Below are 19092 nucleotides of genomic sequence, written 5' to 3'. Positions count from 1 at the left end.
GCTTTGCAAACCTGAGGATTTGCTTCTTTTCTGTGTTACATGTTATTGTATATGAATAAACTTCACTATTAATCGAAAAATCAGAAAAACAATAATTTTTAAAAATCATTATTTAAATGACTATAATTACATAGATGTAGTATTAGGGCCACTGTAAAGGAAAATATTTTCAGAAAATGTATTGTTATGGGAATAAAATCTTAATATTATGAGATATTCCTCCATCTAGTTAAGAGGAGTGGATGGAATGTGGCTGACCTGAAGTTATACATTTCAACAATAAGCACCTCCTAATAATACAGTATATTCAAATCAAAACTAATTACATGATGTATGAGTTGCGATAGTGTTTTGTAGCAGCGGCTGGAACACAGTGGGGACTTGGTGAGGACAGCGGAGCCAAAGGCCACAGAGACCAACACACATTCATTGTATTTGTTGTATTTATAAAACACAACATTTTGTTTTCTAAATACAACAAACACCTTCTCTTCATACTATAACTTTACTCTACCATTTTCCTCCATAATTTGGTGGACCTAACATGGGGCGAGGCACAGCATGCAGCACAAGATAGGTCTTGGTGGAAGCAGATTGTCAAAGCCAGGATCAGGGATGAAGAGGAGTAAATGTGTCTTTATTATCCACTGAAATAATTGGAGTCATGAATAATGGATTATATTATAATTATTAGCATTTGATGACACTAGAATCAACTTCATGATCCATCATGATCAAGGCAGTGTGGAAAATGTTTGTACTGCAAAAAAATCTTCATCTTGCAAAGTAATTGTAGTCTATTATTATGTTCTCTTAAGACAAGAAGGATTTTTTTCATGTTTTAAGTGAAGAAATTAAGTAGTGAAGACTCAAAAAGAGATAAAAATCCTTTTGTAGTTGTTTTTTTCCTTTACTTATACCAGACAGAGTTGTGCCTACTTGTTGTTGTGGATATCCGTCTCAAAGAGATGTTTGGAAATGAAGTAGTACTCTACGCCGTCATTCTCCTGGTTCCTCTTGGCCCGACTGGTGTCTGAGGGAGAGGAGAAGAGAAGCAGTGATTACCTCAAACCCAGACTGTCTGACTCACTGTTGGGGCTGAAAGCATCTGAACTGAGCCCCTTATTAACATCGCTGGAAGTCTGAAACACAGCACGCTGGGCCATGCCAACCCTTGTATATATTATTGTGTAATAGCTCTATAAAATACACAACCTGTAGCGCTGCAGCACTAAACTCAGACACGTAACTGACATTCAGCAGAGGTTTACTGTGTCTTATTAAATTTGTCTCTTCTAATGTGGCTGCAGTGCCCGTAGGAACAGAAGCTGTAGCGTTAGCCGGCAGTGTTAGCCGCTGTAAGTTAATTGAGTTTGGGAGCTCATTAACATCAAACCTCTACATTTACTTGGCCATAAACCATAAAGCCTTAAAATACGTAAAATGGGCGGAGGCGGCAGCACGTGGAGGGAACGTGAGCAGGCAGCTCTGGTGGATTTGTAAGGGTCAAGGGGTCGACTCACTCTCCGACTTGTTTCAGGAGTGCGTCAAAGGTCAGAGGGGAGAAGTGTACACCCGTCAGACACTCTGATCAGCTCCAAAACAAACTATTAAACTTTTATCACCTGCAACCACAAGGGCCAAGTTCTGCTTTACTCTCCTCTGAGTTGTTCTTTTCGTCAGCATGTGTTGAGGCTGTGCCCTGGTAGTGGACCAGTGCCTTTTCTTTTTATGGTCCAGACTGATCTACAGGGTTCATGGAAAACCAATGGTGTGATTTATACAATGTGTCACTTGCTTGAGGAGGAAAGACAGCTATAAATCCAGCTGTGGTGGAGAAGACACCGAGGAAGATCAATGACTTTCTGTCATCAGCCGCAGAAAAAAGTAGGAATAGCACAAGGAAAAGGCCAAAACAGTCTTGTCATAAGATAACATATACCCTCCCATTCAGAAATGTGTAAGACACAGTGCCAAACAGCCCCTCGGTAGTTAGACCAACACCATCCACCATGGGTTATTTTGGCATGTGTTTTGTGGCACAGAAAATAATTACAGTGCAACAGAAGAATGTGCATCCGTTCAATCCCAAATCATGGAAAATATCAGTCAACTTGGATTGGAATCAAAATGTTTAACCCCCTACTCTAATGGCTTATTGCAATGCTCTTTATGTTTCTAAGACGCCTGGTTTACATTTTACAGCGACAAGCAGAGGGAGAAAGTGAGAAATAAACCCAACCCAAATCTTAACTGGGACCACAAGCCGGTGGTCTCCAAAGCTCCAGTGTTCAAATTAACAAAAAGGGGTAACGCTTTCGGGCTTAATCTGAAACAACAGCAAGTGTTAAACACATCCATGTGTCCATTGGCAGCAATCAGACATTAAAAAAAGAGGGAGACGAGATACTTTCCGAGTCTCTTTCCTCTCAATGAGAGCCAGGACTTGTGCCATACGTCTTCTATATGGGTCAGAATCAGGCTGTCTGGGCTCTATTAAACACAGCCTCACAGGTCACATTTGAGAACAATTAACATGCCTTGTGGAAAAAAAGCCCTACCAATGGGATTTTAATACCAGGGACATTTCAAGTGTCAGACTTTGTCAAGGACGCATCCATTATGCCACACGGCATGTACCAAACACGGCAATTAATAACAATGGTCCTCATATTTCCTCAGACTCATGTTGCGGTTTCCCTCCAAGCCCCAGATGGTAACTACACAATTAATAATGCCATTGCCCTGCTTAAATGTATAAATCAAAAAGATGTATTTGTCCCAACACGCTGGCTTTGGGACATCTCAGGACTCCAAAAAACAAAAACGCTTGCAAGGCTTGGAGAGCCAGTAGTTTGCAGCGGTGCTGGATGGTGTTCAGAATTATGGCGAGCTGTCGTTGGGTTCTTAAAATGAGAAAAAGGGAGGAGGCAGCGGTGGAAAGAGACAGAAAGAAAGTGAGAAATAAACAGAAAGAAAGGAGAGTGGGTGACTCTGCCAATTTGTGAAGCAGTGGAATGGCATGTCTTCAGGAGGTAGAAAAACGCAGTTTCCTCCATCATCCTGGGCTTGTCAGGCAGACTGTGAAAAGCTGACAGTCACACAGGAGGAGAAACAAACGCCTGGACCTTGAGAGGACCAGCCATGCTGCCTGAGAGTTGCCCCGGGTTTACTCACTGCCAGACAGCTCCCTTTGTGTGGTGTGTGTCTGTGTGTGTCTCAGACTGGACCTTCATCGCTCAAACAGGACGAGCACCCTCACACGCTGTGAAAACTAAACTGGAACAAGAAAGCTAAACATCCTTCACCTAAAGTGATTATTTTGATTTGTTGCTAAAAAAAAACCACAGGGTGCACTGGGGCCCTGTGTAGTCAGAATGTGCTCTGGCATCTTGCGTGCTTACATTTCTCTGAGAATGTGTTTCCAATGTGTTTGTCTGTGTGGACAGATGTAAAAAAAAAAAAAAAAAAAAAAAAAATAGGCTTTTTGGGCACAAATGGATTAGAGTAGAGAGGGAGGCAACTTATCTCCATGACAACACAGCTGTAGTGTCAGATATTTACTGTTCTTCCTCCAGAGAACAGCAGCTCACTGACAGGTAGCACTGATAAAGAGAAATGCTGTAGACTTTATGTAGTTTGAAGTGTCTTCTCTTTTGCTTATTTTATCTTTCTGAGCATCTGGATGTTTATAGTAAGTTGTCCTGAAGTTTCACCAGTTATACTGAGAGTTCACTTACAGCAGGACATGTTTTGAACTACAGAACAAGACAAACTCCAAGACAATATAGAAGTAAAGATTTGGCTCGAGCGTCCTGGGGGACTAGTGGTTAAGATGCATGCAACATCCCTGGTTCAGTACTGGCTGGGGATTATTTACATGTCATACCTCTCTCTCTCCCCACTGCCTGTATCTCTACTCCCTATCAAAATAAAAGCAAATAAATAATCTTTTCTGTAGTAAAAAAAAGCCAGACCTGAGAAAAAGTCTCTAAAATAGCATTTGTATGTTAACATCACATCCTAATTTCTGTTCTAATTAAGCCCTATTACACCACTACCTTATTAAACATTTTGAAAGTTTTGTTAGCCTTGCATCTGGCTTTCTTATAAACTGGTGTGAATGCAGCATGTGGAGAAAACCAAACGGTGTCTTCATTCCCTTTAAATGTTATTTACCAATAAATAGCAGATCTGAAACCATGGTCTGGTAAAAGGCTTGTGGCGGACACAATGTATCAAACACACATTCACACAGATACAAACAGATACACAGATAGAAAAGTAAAAACACACAGAGAGGAAAGATTGGAAGACAAATGGAATCTGCTAGATGATTCTCAGTTACTGCTACTCAAGTCACGGCTTGAAATAACCTGATTCAGATGAGTGAACTTACGTGGGATGGTCACACTGAAGTGCTGGGGGTCTGAGATCAATAGTTTCCTCTTAAGCTCATTCAAGCCAATTCCTGTAGGTCCTGCCCAAAAACAAACAAACAAACAAAGCATGAAAATGACAGAAGTCTCAGATTACAAGGTACAAGGTAGTTTTATTGCCATATTACGAGAGGGTTGTAAGATAAGATGCAGTTTGTAGTTCCCTATATGCTACAAAGCAAACGATATATTCAAAAGTTATATAATCATATACAAGAAATAAAATATTTTGCATGGTGCAGTACTGGGAGTAGGAAAGTTCTGCAATCAGACAAAAGAGAGAACCTGCCATTCAGAATGTATTCCCCTCTTCACTTCATGTAGAAATGCCAAGGTGTTAGTTGGAAAGAGACAATACTACAGAACATGAAAAAATATGTCTCCCAATACAGACTTTACAAATTGTGTTTTATTGAAACTTTAAATCACATAAAATCAATAAAAAACCAAACTCTAATCATCATGCATTATCAAAATGAACATTCAGTATTATAGACACATTAAAGGTACTCTCCAGCAATTTAGTACAACATTTCCATAAAGCTGAGGGACTCAAAAGAGACAAAATGAGGCTAAAAAAAGACTTGAAAAAAAAAGAATGGTCAAAATAGATAAATAAAGTCTTTTAAAGTAATTTAACTTGATAGCGTCGACACTTCCTGCCTGCCAAACAACCATGTCTTTTTTACACATTTTTATAGTTTGAGCAGTACTCATGATGAATTAACTGAACTTGATGTGTAAAATGTGGTGTGTCCCTTTAAACAAGCAATCAATACAGTACATACATACAGTACATTACAACAATACACCGGCTGATGATAATATATTACCGTCATTATTATTACTGTGGGAGATGTGGTATAAAAAGTAGTTACATATCTAACATTATATTATTTTACATTGCATTATATTGCTAATATCACTATCTACTTTAATATATTACTAGGTCTATTGTACCTTATCAAAGTTATATTTCATGTTGTTTTCTTCCTTTGATTTATTTCATTCAACAGTTCTTTATCTGTCTGCTAACCTCTTGCCTGTCTCTGTGCTGCTGAAACATAAATTTTTCCATCTGCGATAAATAAAGTTTGATCTTATCTTATCTTTATTTTTCTGTTACAGTGACTATGCGTGCTGTACTAAGACCAGTGCCTCTGTTTTTTCTCTTCTCTTAGAAAAGGAAAATCTTGTTATATAATATTAAATCAATTTACCACAGTGAGAATTACATTTCATACTTTATTAAAACACAATCAACCCAGTGAAAAAGTATTTTGGGCTAAGATATTTGATTTACTGCGACAAAGCTACAGGAATGCTACAGTTTTTAATCAGTTCCTCTCATTGTAGTTTGGCAGAACATTAAACCTCCAATATACAAGATACGCTGTAGAGGTATTCTCGTGTTGTCATAAGTCAGCTGCATTTTTCATCACATCCCCAGTGGGGAAACTAAGGCGATGACTTGGAGAGAGGAAAGCAGGAGAGACTATTGGAATATTGACCACTGATTCATCTGGGGCCCCAAAAGCAGAGCAATCCTCCAGCATTTCATATCTAACTCTCCAACATGTAGAGATGGTAAAGTTCAATCACACTGAACTAATTAATACAGAAATATGGCAGTTTGGGAACTATTTTGAACAGATATCATAAACACACAGTACTACTGAAAGTCCAATTATGATGCAAAAATGCAGTTAGGACCTGTAAAGATAAAGACTGTTAATTGTTTACACTGGTTTTGGTTTAGTGGAAGTCAATGAATCAATATCCAAATGTTCTCTCTGTTTTCCCTTTGACCACTTTTCTACTCTGTCTCTCAAAGCCATTCTCCAGTGTTCTGGTGGTTGTTACCAGGGTGCTACATCATCCTAATTTGAACCGACCAGCATCAGTGTCTTCGCCGAACTGGACAAGAAGACGGTTTTGGAGTTACAAGTGCAAGGCTCTGCGTTTTAGTGTTTTACCCCAGCTCCGCAGCGTGTGGACAGTTTGAGACGGGGCTTGATCTGGGCTCGAGATTCCTCGCATGCCTGACGTTCTGGGCAGACACTACAATCGCATCAAACCCCATTGGAAATTCATTTCTCCAGGCAAATGTGTTTAGCAGGCCGCTCCTCTAAAACAAACGGACAATGAGTTCACTCAGCGATGTGGATTAGGTGGAAGGAGGGGGAGAGAGAGAGGGAGAAGGGGACGGAGGAAAAAAAATACTGAAAAGACAAACTCTGTATTTTTAAGAGAAAGACTGCTCCTGTTTCCTGTCTTGCTATCTGCACTGTACCTCTACATTTCATCTGGTGTGAAGCAGGAAGGTTTTGGAGTGATCCACAACCTGATAAATAGGTGTGGACAACAAGGTTCTTTTAAACATAATCTCTAAACACTGGCAGCCTTCACACACAGACAAATTCACACCCCATGCTTTCCCTTTACTTCTGCACCCAGAAACACATGGTTTGGGTCCTATTGTGCGACTGCTGTAAGTGATAAAAGCTGTTTCCTCAGCGTGCTGACACACTCTACTGTGAATTCAAAAACAGAGAAAGAGGAAAAAAAAAAAAGAAAATAGAGAAAAATACCCTGGCCCTCTTTGGACAGACGGTGCAAGGCATTTTGTGGTTACCGTCTCACATAAACAAGCACATGGCCAAGCGAAGACAGCAATCAATCTTAGCTGGGGGAGAAGGAGTTTTTCAGTGAGGAAAAAAAGTCAGAGAACCTGGGGGTTGAAAGTGTGGGTGATTTATTAAGATGAGGAAATGGAGTTCATTTTGAATTTGTTTCGGGAGCGCGGGAGGAATGCAGCGGTGCTGTTTGAACAAGGCTGTGGACCAATGTTGTTGTAGGTGCTGAAGGTGGCAGAGCGTAGTAATAGAGGCTCTTTTATGAGCCCTATCATAGTGGTGCAGACAGTCCTCCCAGCAGGCCACAAACCTCCACACAAGCTTGTTTGCTCGAATCTGAGCATGAATATCAGGGCCCCCGCACAGGGGGCCAACAGTGCCATTTGTGTTACCCTTGGTATGACTAACAGCCCCACTTCTGTGTGCTCGTAAAACCATTTTCACCTTGTACATCACTCCCTTGCTTGCCACTTGTGATATCAATGATGCATGGCAGCAGGCCTTCATCCGAATACCTTAGATGGCGATTAAAGCATATTCCAGCTGTACCACCGCCTGCCAAGGGGGCCCAACAGGCCCACCACCAGGTCTTTTATGAGCAAAAGCAGTGCCCTGTGGTCCCGTTCCACCGTCTGACCTTAAACACGCCATCTCTTTGTGTATTGTTTGTTTTAAACAATACCCCGATACAAAAGCAACATTATAAATCTGAACAGAACAATAAAAATAGGCATAACTCTTAAGCTGAAGTATTTACATTGTGTTTATGTGTTTTTCTCTCCCTCCATTTGTCTCTCTCGCTGGCCCTCTTGCGGGACTTCTGGCCTTGCAGATTGCTGTGCCAGTAAAAGTGTCAGACTTCATTACTGCACTCATTAGAAACGTTGTCTTTAATATTGTGAGCTTAATAACTTCCAGGCCAAGCATGGAGCACATTGCATGCAGTTTGTGCTGAGAGGGTGAGGCCAGGCCCGACGAGGCCCGGCTCTGGGCCCCAGAGCCTCGACCCAGCCTCAAACCTCCCCGCCTGCCTCATATCCAGGGCAGGGTATATTAAAGCGCTACACATAGTGCTGGCTTAGCTGCTACCACATTTAAAGGATGACCGTGGTGCAATGCGGTAACCACAGATCATTTACAATGCACTGCTACTACAATTTCAACAGGAGGGAAGTCTTCAAATAGGGTTCCAATTTTATGTAGCACACACACCACATAAACATTCACTTAGGCATCAGTGTATTTGAAATATGTTAGGGCTAAACCCCAAACTAAAAACTTTGAATTCATCAAAGTCTTACTGCAAGTTGAGTGTGTCAAGTTACAAGGAAAAGTGGAAATCAGCACACCATTTTGTCAGGTTAAATAATCAGATTTCTTTCAAAACCATCAGTTAAGTCCAACTGTGCATGCAGTATGTAAAAATATGTATATTTTTATTGGCCGTCTATCATCTAAAATGTATAAAAACCCAGATAAGCATCTTGATTTGTCTTTGAAACAGATCTCAGACTGCTCCATTTGAGTGCAAGAGGTGGGCAGCAGGTCATTCATTAGTGGGTACTGTGGACCTGGATGTTCTCATTATGAAGAAATGCCTTTGGCATTACTGAAAAGATTTTTCCATGTTAAAAACTGTAAATGGACTGCAGTAAGAACGATGCTTTTACTAACACCGAACTAAAACCAGAAACATAAGAGCAGAAGTGTAAAGAGTGGATTAGAGTGTGCGGTTATCTGCTCTAACATAAGTGGCAATAGTTAACTAACTTTCTGATTACAGTAGTTTATAAGCAACTTCCAAAGCTAAACAGCACATCATGTTATTATATAGGTTTACATAGAACATTTTTTCAGTAAGTCTTCAGAAAATATGAACAAGTAAGTAAGGTAAGCAGCTAGACAGGGTTATGTTGGGCTGACATAAAAGTCAGATCTCACACTAATACTAGGACTAATTAGCTATACTAGCGGGTTACGGATACGTGGTGTCGTCATAGACGCGGCACATTCATTTTTCCCTGTTCAGGTTCGTCACCTTCTCCATTCCTCTTTGACATTTTTACCACTAAACTTACTACCTCCTGATGGAGCTTACTACAGTTAAGCTAGATTCACATATTGGGTGATGAGACTATATATAGGGCCATATGAAATCTGTTTTTGCCAGATTCTGTGTTTTCCGTAAAAAAAAAATCTGAATTCTGTGTTTTACAATTTAAACACCTTTTTGTCATCAGAAAGAGTGTGTAATCATGTGGTGGGTAAATAAAATTTCAACAATTCAAAAAGAAAATCTTACAAATTTATTTATTTGATGTATCATTAAAATACTATATATTCAAATGCATGTGCAATTATTTATGGTGACAATTCACTCTTTCTAATGTGCCAACTCTCCGATATGACAGTGTGTGTCTGTGTGTGCAGCAGCCGCTAAGCCCCGCCATTTTATGTAGAAAAACAGCTTTATCTTGAGCGTTCGTTTTTAAATTTAAAAATTTTATATATATATATATATATATATATATATATAAATAATACACATATTTTATATACTCTCTTGTTATTCTTTTAGGGGGGGTGGCCAAAACAATGGTAGGGGAAACACTGAATGCTGCAGTGATCTGGAGACAGCATTCTCAGCCAACTCATTGTTTCAAAAATGGCAAAGAATTTTGAGAGGTAAATCTGCAAGAATTTCACTAAACTGAATATGTACAATGTGCTGGGATTGAAAAAAGGCAAGTGTTAAGGCAGAATGTTTTTTAACTAAACAACTTGCTTTTATAGATTAAATGGAGAGCAGATACTATTACCGGAAAGTGATTTTCTTAAGTGATGACAACACATGCCCTTCTATTAAGGAATAAAATGTCTCTCCCCTGAATAACATGAACAGGGAAGAGGAAATGGAGAGAGAAAAAAACGTCGGGAAGAAACAACTTCGAATAAGAACAATCAAGAGACTCCGGGGAGAGGAAGGAGGAGAGAGGGAGGCAGAGAAACATAAAGCAGATCTTTCCACGGCCCTCTGCTTCGTTATGTGTGAAATTGTCCATAGGTTGTCCTCCAAATTATGGAAGTTAATTGAAAATATTTACATTAGCATGACAGGTGGGAGAGGTTCAGCATCCTTTCTGTAAGGCTGTGACATTCTGGCAGGGAAATGGGGCTTTCTAATTAGCAACATGTCTGATGAAGTCCATGCTCTGTGTGGTGTATTTAAGTTAACCAAGGCCTGGTCCAATCAGGCTAGGAGCACACCTCTGCTGAGAGCATGAGTGAGGGAAAAAAAACCAACAACCTTGAGACCTTGTTGCCAGTGGTTTTCATTTCTAGATTAACACCACAAATGTTTAAAACTGCTGCTAATATATGAAATAAAAACACTGGAAGAGACTTTTGCGTTCTCATTCCTTGAGCACATCTCTTCCCTTGATAGATGGAAATAGATTGAAAGGGAATCGCACAGAAAATTTAGGGAATGTTTTGTTCCATCTGCGTCTGGGACATTCTTGTCATTTTTTGTTACGAGTAACAAACCTAAAAAGGAAAATGTGGAAAAGCCTAGAACTCACTGACGGTACAGTTGGTCCAAAGAAAGATTTAAGTCCTTACTGTTGCACCTGGCTTAGCATTTTGTTCCACCATTCACTGGCAACGCTTGTCTTCCAACCACAAATACAGAATGAGAAACCGCTAAATTCATTTCAAGACCTTGGCACGTTATAAAGCTCTTTGGAGGGCTTTGTAACACCCGCTCCTCGAAGGCAAGTGTTAACAATTCCATCGGCTCGAAAAATTGAAAGGACACTGAGAGTGAGGTGCCGTAAATGAAAGTACTAAATGTGACTGATTAATATGAGGTCTGCTCCGTCGATTCCACTGAGTGCTAAAAGTCTAAATTAAGGAGGCCCAGGATGACTGCGGGTGAGTCCCCACATTGGGAAGCTCATTTCTGGGTTGGGGGTCGTGGGAGGGCAAGGCCAGGCCACCTGGGGCTTCTGGAGCTGCAAAACTCTGAGTCATTTCTGTGATCTGTATGTGTCGCCGTGGATTTTTATTAAAATCTATGGTGCCAAGTTTAACAGCAGTAGAGCCCCCACAAATTTAAAAACAAAGAGTGAGGTAAACAGTGACATCAGAGGCATTTTCTGAGAAAGTGTTTAGAGTCCCCCTCTCTACTCACCTGCTAGGACCACCAGCCTGTGTTTAGCTCCACTCTGCCTACGGTGCGGGGCGACCTCCTCGTACGTGGGCACGTCAGCCATGTCGTACATTTCACTTTTCTTAGACTCGTACATGGACTTGTTGGTCTTCTTGTCCCTCCTGCTGAGACGGAAGCTTCTCCTGAACCCAGCTGGAGGTCAGGATGGAACAACAGAGGAACAAGAAAGGGGACAGAAAGAAACACATTAATCTAAAAATATACAAAAAAAAAAACCCTGTATGTGTGTTCCGACACGACTGTATGTGCACAATAGCACGCAGCTGTGCAATTCGATTTATGGTCATTTCAGTGTCTTGGCAAACACCTCCACAGCTTGATGTCCAATACCTCATATTGTATTGTGAGGCTCAGTTTTATGACAGCTATCTTTGCTGTAGGTGAAAGAAGAACAGTGCAACACTCGGCCAAACAGTTTCCTGGGTATCACACTCAAGCACTTTACTCACATTTTCCCCTGGTGACATGTAGTGGATTTTAATTTTCTTGCTTTGTGCACACATATATCTCTTGGAAACTGTGGTGAGGGTTTAAGGCTTTGACATTTGTGAAAAGCTACAAAACATTATTAGATGGATGTTTTCTCAGGGTTCATTGCGTGCAACGGAATAAACTAGATGTTCTTTTCATGTAATTAACTGCTAGAGTACATGCATTTCAGAATCAGAATCAGTTTTTTATTGCCAGGTATGTGTACACATACGAGGAATTTGACTCAGGATTGTACATTGCTCACGATGTGCTTACTTATGCAATAATACCATAACACAATAATAAAATAATAATAAAATAAAATCAGACACAAACTACAGAATAGAAACTAATATACACACTATGAACAAAACAATATAGACATATTGACAAATAGTGCAGGGAGCAGAGTGCAAAGGATGCAAGAGTAAACTATTTTCATTATAATGTTAGTGCTAGTTAATGGTTGTTCACATAACTGTCAGCCTATGATTTGCAGTTCATACACATTGCAATTTCAGACAGTGGTGAGGTACATGTGTGTGTGTGTCTTGCAGTGATCTTTGGCTGGCTGCAAACCAACAGTTGCCCTGTGTGTACAGGTCACTTTACAACAGCTGTCATCTCTGATTGGTATATGGTGTGCACAGTGTCCTTGGACTGCCGTCACAAAGGCTCGTTGACGTACCGGTCCAAGAATGTGCGCCTTGATCTGATGATCTACGACAGTATCAAAAGGAGACATTTAGCCCTAATTTGAGGACTACGGTTTCATATTTATGACAGATGTTGGGTGAACCTAAAAAGAGGACATCTAATATCCTATTTCTGCTTACGGTCATGGGTTGTTTTCAGCCTTCTTTTTCATTATTTCAGTTCCTAATCAGTAATTAATGATGATGCAAGATGCCCAAGTAAGATTAAGGCAGCATGAAAATGATGGACTGAGAGAAGTTGAAAGAACACTTTCCCCTTAATACTTTCCACAACATTTTCAAACAACTGTGGGGCTGTGCAGACATGCAGTATGAAAGAGTCTGCATTCTTCTGTTCCAAACAGCCCCTTAATAAGGGATGGAGCTATGGACCTACGCTGAGTTACAAATGAAACACACTGTAAGTCATTGGAGCATAATAAGAATGTTTTTGCATGAACTTGTGTATATACGCACGAGCGTACAATCACACCCGAGTACTGAATATAGTGTTACACTGAACATTTAGGGCAGACTTTGTTCCACTGTGGGCAAGTTGCGGCTTATGTCCTCTGTGCCATTTCTCTTGTGGTTCATCTACTCATTCAACACCCTCACCCCTCCTCCCCCCACCCAGGGAGTATTAGCCTCTGCCACACAGTGGAAAACATGCACCGCTCATCTGCATTTCGCCTATGAAGACATCAAACTGTAACCAATCACCACAAGGGTTGACATCATTACAATAAGCATTAAAAGTATAATGTTAATGATATCCTACTGAAAGCGAGCGGTCCATTTCCTGGAAGTTCAAATCCAAAAACCCACTCTGGTCATTTATCACAATGTAAACACACTACTGGCTAATTAGGCTTTAAGTAATACTAGTAAAGTAATTTATTCTATCTGTCTTAGAGTATGACAAGCTGCCATCTCTGCTACTTTCCACAGGATGGGCAGGTGCACAGGGTTTTGATGTTTACAACGCGATGGTTAACAGTTAATATAAACTGTCTCCCACAGCTAAGGGGGACCGTCAGTAATCTAGTGGCCCTCAAGATCACTGAAACCTTTCTAGACCGAAGAGAATTCTCCTATCCTCCCCTCTAGCGCTGCCTATGGGTAAATAAATTAAATCATGCAGCAGCGAGCACCAACCCCATCCCCTCACCAAAACCCCCCGACCATAACCATGTCATCCTCAGTACTGATGGAGACTGAATTAGACAGAAGGGATGGAAATTCATTTGATCCAGAATTAAAGACTGAGTTCTGTTCAAATGAAGAAAACCTGCCTGTTTGTCATGAAAAGCCTTGGGTATGTTGGAAGACCAACATGTTTTTCACAGGATGATCCAAGCATGACGCTTCGTAGAAAAGGAATGTATAATATGTGTGGCACCGAGATCCAATACCTCTTTCAATGTTTTGACAGGTCAAATCAAATCTGTTGACAATACTTCTGTTTTGAATTTCCCTGGAATGAGAGCTGAATAGTGACAATGTCCCAGTGTGTTTTTCTGCAGAGAGCACTGTGTGTCTTGGGGTTTGGAGTTAAAGTTTCCTTGCTTAAGTCCCACACACACACACACACACACACACACGCACCTCCTGATGGTGTGCACCAGGCTGTGACTGGGTAATTGCCAAAACTGCAACTGAAAACTTGTGTGTCTGTCTCTCACTCACACACACACACAGATATTTTGATTCAAAGTTCTTTTAGTAAAATAAAACAGAAACATGAAAAAAAGAGGAGGGAAAAAAAGATGAGCAGACTTAACACAGTGTAAACACAAGCTGTGACTACACATACACATAGACATACACACACAATTGCTTGGAAGTGGCCAGCAGTCCTTCAAGCCCATTTTCCACAGTGATAATATCTAACAGCCACGTAGGAAATTCAGCATGTGCATAAAGAAAGCGCCCGGAGGCCTCGGCAAATTGTGAATACAAACTGCCCACTCCGACACCAACATCCTGTGAATTGCTACAAATCTGCACCTGTAAAAGAAATGGCTAGCATTGTAAAAGACCGAAAAAAATACAGCGCAGTAAGACAAATGTTCATCAAAATAACAGATGACTCAAATAGACTAAAGTCATGCATTTGCCAATGGGTGTTTGAAAGAGGAGAAGCCTGAGAACAATACTAGCATCAGGTCCTCCAGACGCCACACGTAGGCGATCACTGAGATGACAACATGGAGGAGAATAAAAAATGAGTTTTCCCTGCAATCAAACTTCATTTGGTGCAGAGAGGGAGAGAGAAACAGTGTGGTGATGCTAAGAGGAAAAGGCCCATAGCGAAACCACCTGTTGTGAGGCCCTGGAGCAATGAGGTCTGGGGCCCGCGGCCTAACTACAGGAGATCGTGCTGACAGCTCCAGTGCCATCCTGGCTCTCCCAGTGGGGGCCCTCTCTTCTCTGGATTAATGGAGACGACATCTATGGAATTAACCGGGCATGGCAGCTGGGGATTAAGTGAATATTACGCTCTCGGCTCAATGCCGCATGCTGCGGTTTAACGCTGTAACACTTAGTCCCGTTCGTGGGTACCAAATGTGGGAAGCATTACCGGCTCTCTCTGGCTCATTATGCGTACCCATTACTGGCTTGGTTGGGAAGGGATGAGGAAGGCTCATGGTAGGCAGCTAGGGAGGAGGAGGACACTTTCCACACTGTCAGCCATTATTACCCCAACAGGGAATAAAATGAAGAGGAGTGTTGCTGCTCATAATGACAAAAATACAACAGACTGGGGTAGACAGAAGGACTGCTCTGTTTTGATTTATCACCAATTTGGTTTGCTTGCATAATACAAGGGAAGCATGCTAGACTGTCAAGGCAAAACACGCCTGGATTTCTGGATTTAATTTGTAAAGACAGAAGTCATATGTCACTGTGGGCCAACAAAATGCAGTGTAAAACACCTCCACAGTATTCAAGAAGGTCTTATGAGGGGAAATGAGAGGAAGAGCAAATTAATTGGGAGAGGAATCGGGAGAGGAGAGGAATTAGGAGAAGAAATGAGAGGAATCCAGAGAGGAATCAGAAGAGGAAAGGAGAGGACATGAGACAAGGGGAGAGAAATTAGAAGAGATAAGGGAAAGGAATCAGCAAGGTAGAGTAGAATGCTGAAAGGACAGATAGTGAAAAGAGGGAAATGGACATATCCAGACAGACAGGCATGTGTCCTTCAAATGCTCCCTCCACGCAACTGCTAAAAAGCATCTGTGAAAATGATTATGGTACAGTAGTAAAGTGGGCTGCATGGCTGATCTTAAGACCATTTGATTGTATCAAACATCTAACTATTTCTGGACAAGATCACAGTGGTGTATACATACAGTTCCCGAACAAGTCAAAAAAGTTTCAGTCAAATTTCAGGCAAGTAGATGTACTTCACACACCTATACTAATAAAAACAATGAAAGCAAAGGGCGAGGTTAGCGTGTGTGACATTTTAAAAATATGTATGTGTAGTACGTGTGTAAGACCACGGTGGTGCACTTATTAGAGTGTTATCTGGGGAGAACACATTCTGGGAGTAGTTTCCACAGCCCCCGCACTAAGCACTTGGAAAGTGGTACCCAACCCAAGTGTTACCGGCTTATTCGGTGGAACAGGGCTCTAGACCTTTGGCTGCAAGAGGTCCATTTGTGTCGAGCACTATTTGTTTTTCCCCTCCGTCTTATCCCACAGCTCTTTGGGCTCAGGAATGTCTCGTCTCAAAACGATGCCTGATGCCTTGTGTGTTGGCAAAAAAAAAAAAGCACAAAAACACATGCATACACACATTTACTTCTGCTTCAACCGGAGTCCTTGAAGCCACTATCAACATGCCAAAAGGGGCCTCTGAGTGCCAAAAGTACTGAGACTAAATCCCTGTTTTCCTGTTTGTCTCAACAGTCAGACGCTCATTGAAGATGCTCTACAATACAAAAACCCACAGTCAAGGAAATTCCACATCTCTGACCCTTTTAACAACTGGCATGGTTTATCGCAATAGCTGATAAAAGCACACCTGTCAAGTCAGTGCATATACCTGCCTTGATTTTATCCAAATGTTGAATATTCATTAAAATGTGTATCATTTCACCCTTATAAAGTAAGTTTCCTCCCCGTTTGGATCAAGACAGGGGGAAAAACTCACTAATCCCAATGTATTGGCTGCTTCACGTCCACAGCTATTGAACCTGCAGCCTGATGAACTCATCTCATTTTGGAAATGGAGCGTTTTTTATTTCAGTTTATAACACTTTTCCATTTTTTCCATAACTTGGACGTAATTGGATTGCGAGGGTCTAATGGATATCCCAGCCCCCCGTTCGTCCAGCTTTAACTGATTTTGAACTTCTTGCTTGCCCTCCATCCATCCATGTGTCTTTCTCTCTGGATGTTCAGCGTGTGACCTTTGGGATTAGGTTTGCGATGTGAAGTGCCGCTCTGTATGGATTTTCTGGTTATGACTTGAGATGAGTACTGATGGATCCCCTGAAAAACTTATCTCTTACCCTTGGTGTTCAAAATCCTCTTTAATTCTCTGTACAGAAATGAAAGTCTCCTAGCACTGCTTTCTAGAAAGGCCTGAATAGAAGACATCATTGAATGCAGTTTTCTTGCTCTTGCTGGAGTAGTGCTTAAGGATCGCTTTTGGCACAGGACCTTACAAACGTTGCATCACTGACAGAGGCATGAAGGGAAAACAAACCAAAAACTAAGGACAACAACTGCCTACCCCCTCCCACTGCCTCCTTTATTTCCCCATGCAACCTCAGTAGCATTGCAAAAGCATCTGTAAGTTCTAGGATTTCAAACTTTTAGGGACGGGCCAACTCTAAATCATACAACCACATCCAACAGGCTGAAAAGCCATGCAGCAAGTACTCTCATAGAAAAGATGTTATTATAACTCACATTTTTTTTCTTCTCCTCCTCCTGAGGTTCTCTCATTTCAGTTAAACCTCGTTCTGGGCTACTGGAGTCGAGAAATGCTGCTAACCCGCTAGAGTGCTGGATGTTGTTTGGGTACCCAGGAGGAAGAGGAGAGGCTGAGGTCATTGACCTCATGGAGGAGGCAGGGTGACAGTAAGGGCAAGCCTGAAGGGGACAGAGAGGAGTGGAAAAAATGGACTGGTGTTTGGCATAGTTTGGCTTTGGGAAGTGACCCTGATTGAGCTTGGCAGACATGGCTTAAACTCAGTATTTATAAACTTGCGTGTGCACTGGATATCCTGTGAAATCTAAAATTTAAATCGCTGTAGTGTGCAAGGAGAGCTCTGAGGCCAGTTAACCTCTTGACCTTAACATCTGAATATAGACTGAATGGTATAGAGAGAGAAAGAGGGATGGAGAAAGAAATAAAGAAATGAAACGAAAGAAGAGAAAAGGGGAGATGGACAGAAAGAGGATTTGTGTATGAGCCAGCTAGTATGGCCTGTGGTCCTCCAGAGGGACGATACCTTATGATTTGTCGGGAAAATGACAGTGGTAATAAAAACATGATGCGGAACATTTTCTGTACAAGACAGAGAATTGGAAGCAGCCCTCTGGAAAGGGCTACAGAACCAAAGCAGGCCACGGTAATTGTCATTAAACTGACCGGACCACATCAATGAGACCAGCCCTCGGCCGGACCTCCAGAACAAAGCTTGGAAAACAAGCCATGCTTTTAACCCAAATCCATTCAGACCACTTCTCGAAAATGTCTTCAGACCCACAGCAGAGGCAGAACAGGATAACTACTACATTCTGCAAATCCATGACATGATCTGCCACTGCACTGCACTTGCTGTTAGCAGGGGAGCAGAAATAGCACATCATAGGCCAGTGTACCACTACAGGCCTACTCTTTGTGTTTTTACATGGGAGTCCAAGTTGAATTAGTTGTACCAAAATCCCTCTGGCTTTAAAAGAATATGTCAAGCAAAACAAGTAACTATTTCTCTATTTCTCAGTGTAACATGGCAAGTTCTACAAAGAGCGATTTATGAAGGGCTAAAGGGTCAAGGAAGCGTTAATGGAGAATGGAGAGAAGCATGTGAATCTAACACAGACTTGGCAACTGTCTTCACTGCATCGATGAAGTGGCCACATCAGTAGGACAGGGGACAAAAGGAAGAGAAGAAGACAACATCTCTCACCTAGGTGGAATCCGCTACTATTGTGAGAGTCCTCTGGTGATGAGAAGCGAAAGAAAGGAGAAGCCAGAAGAGAGGCACAACATCATGTTAAAGAGAATAGTCAGACATGAATGCAAAAAGGCACCCTAACCACAGACTGGAATGGTAAAGAAATACACAAGGTAAAACACAACTACAGTTAACAAGACAGAAATCTGATACTCTTTTGTGTTATTCATGGTGCTAGAGTTTCAGTGAATAATGTCCACTTTCTCCAGAGTGATAGCCATGGATGTTGTGGTAAACAAGAAGAGTTAACTATGACCTTCAGCCGATGATCATCAGTTGGCAAATCAATATCAATATAAATAAAATCTTATTCATTCTTCCCTATAAAAATAGTACAATTATTTGATTTCAACAAAACTTAGGCTAACCAAAAATGTGAATAAACCCTATTCTTCAAATAATCAATTAAAAGAATTTAGG

At 41.2% G+C, this 19092-nt stretch overlaps 1 protein-coding gene across 3 annotated transcripts in view; it reads right to left on the bottom strand.

Moving 5' to 3' along the window:
• The window catches only part of mpp7a (membrane protein, palmitoylated 7a (MAGUK p55 subfamily member 7)), a 150674-nt gene that overhangs the window by 11627 nt on the left and 119955 nt on the right, over nt 1-19092 (bottom strand). For all 3 annotated transcript variants that reach the window (XM_038723941.1, XM_038723944.1, XM_038723945.1), the window contains 3 exons: nt 11268-11438; nt 4400-4480; nt 940-1033 (listed from right to left, as the gene is read on the bottom strand). In XM_038723941.1, coding sequence (XP_038579869.1) covers nt 940-1033; nt 4400-4480; nt 11268-11438 — 346 coding nt within the window. The remainder of the gene's footprint in view (nt 1-939; nt 1034-4399; nt 4481-11267; nt 11439-19092) is intronic.

Source organism: Micropterus salmoides, unplaced genomic scaffold, assembly GCF_014851395.1.
Source record: "Micropterus salmoides isolate LMB-PRFRI ecotype aquatic unplaced genomic scaffold, ASM1485139v1 Ms_hic_scaffold_1, whole genome shotgun sequence".
NCBI classification, from domain to species: Eukaryota; Metazoa; Chordata; class Actinopteri; order Centrarchiformes; family Centrarchidae; genus Micropterus; species Micropterus salmoides.
Note: the sequence above shows the minus strand (reverse complement) of the source record. Positions and strands in the feature narration are given on the sequence as shown.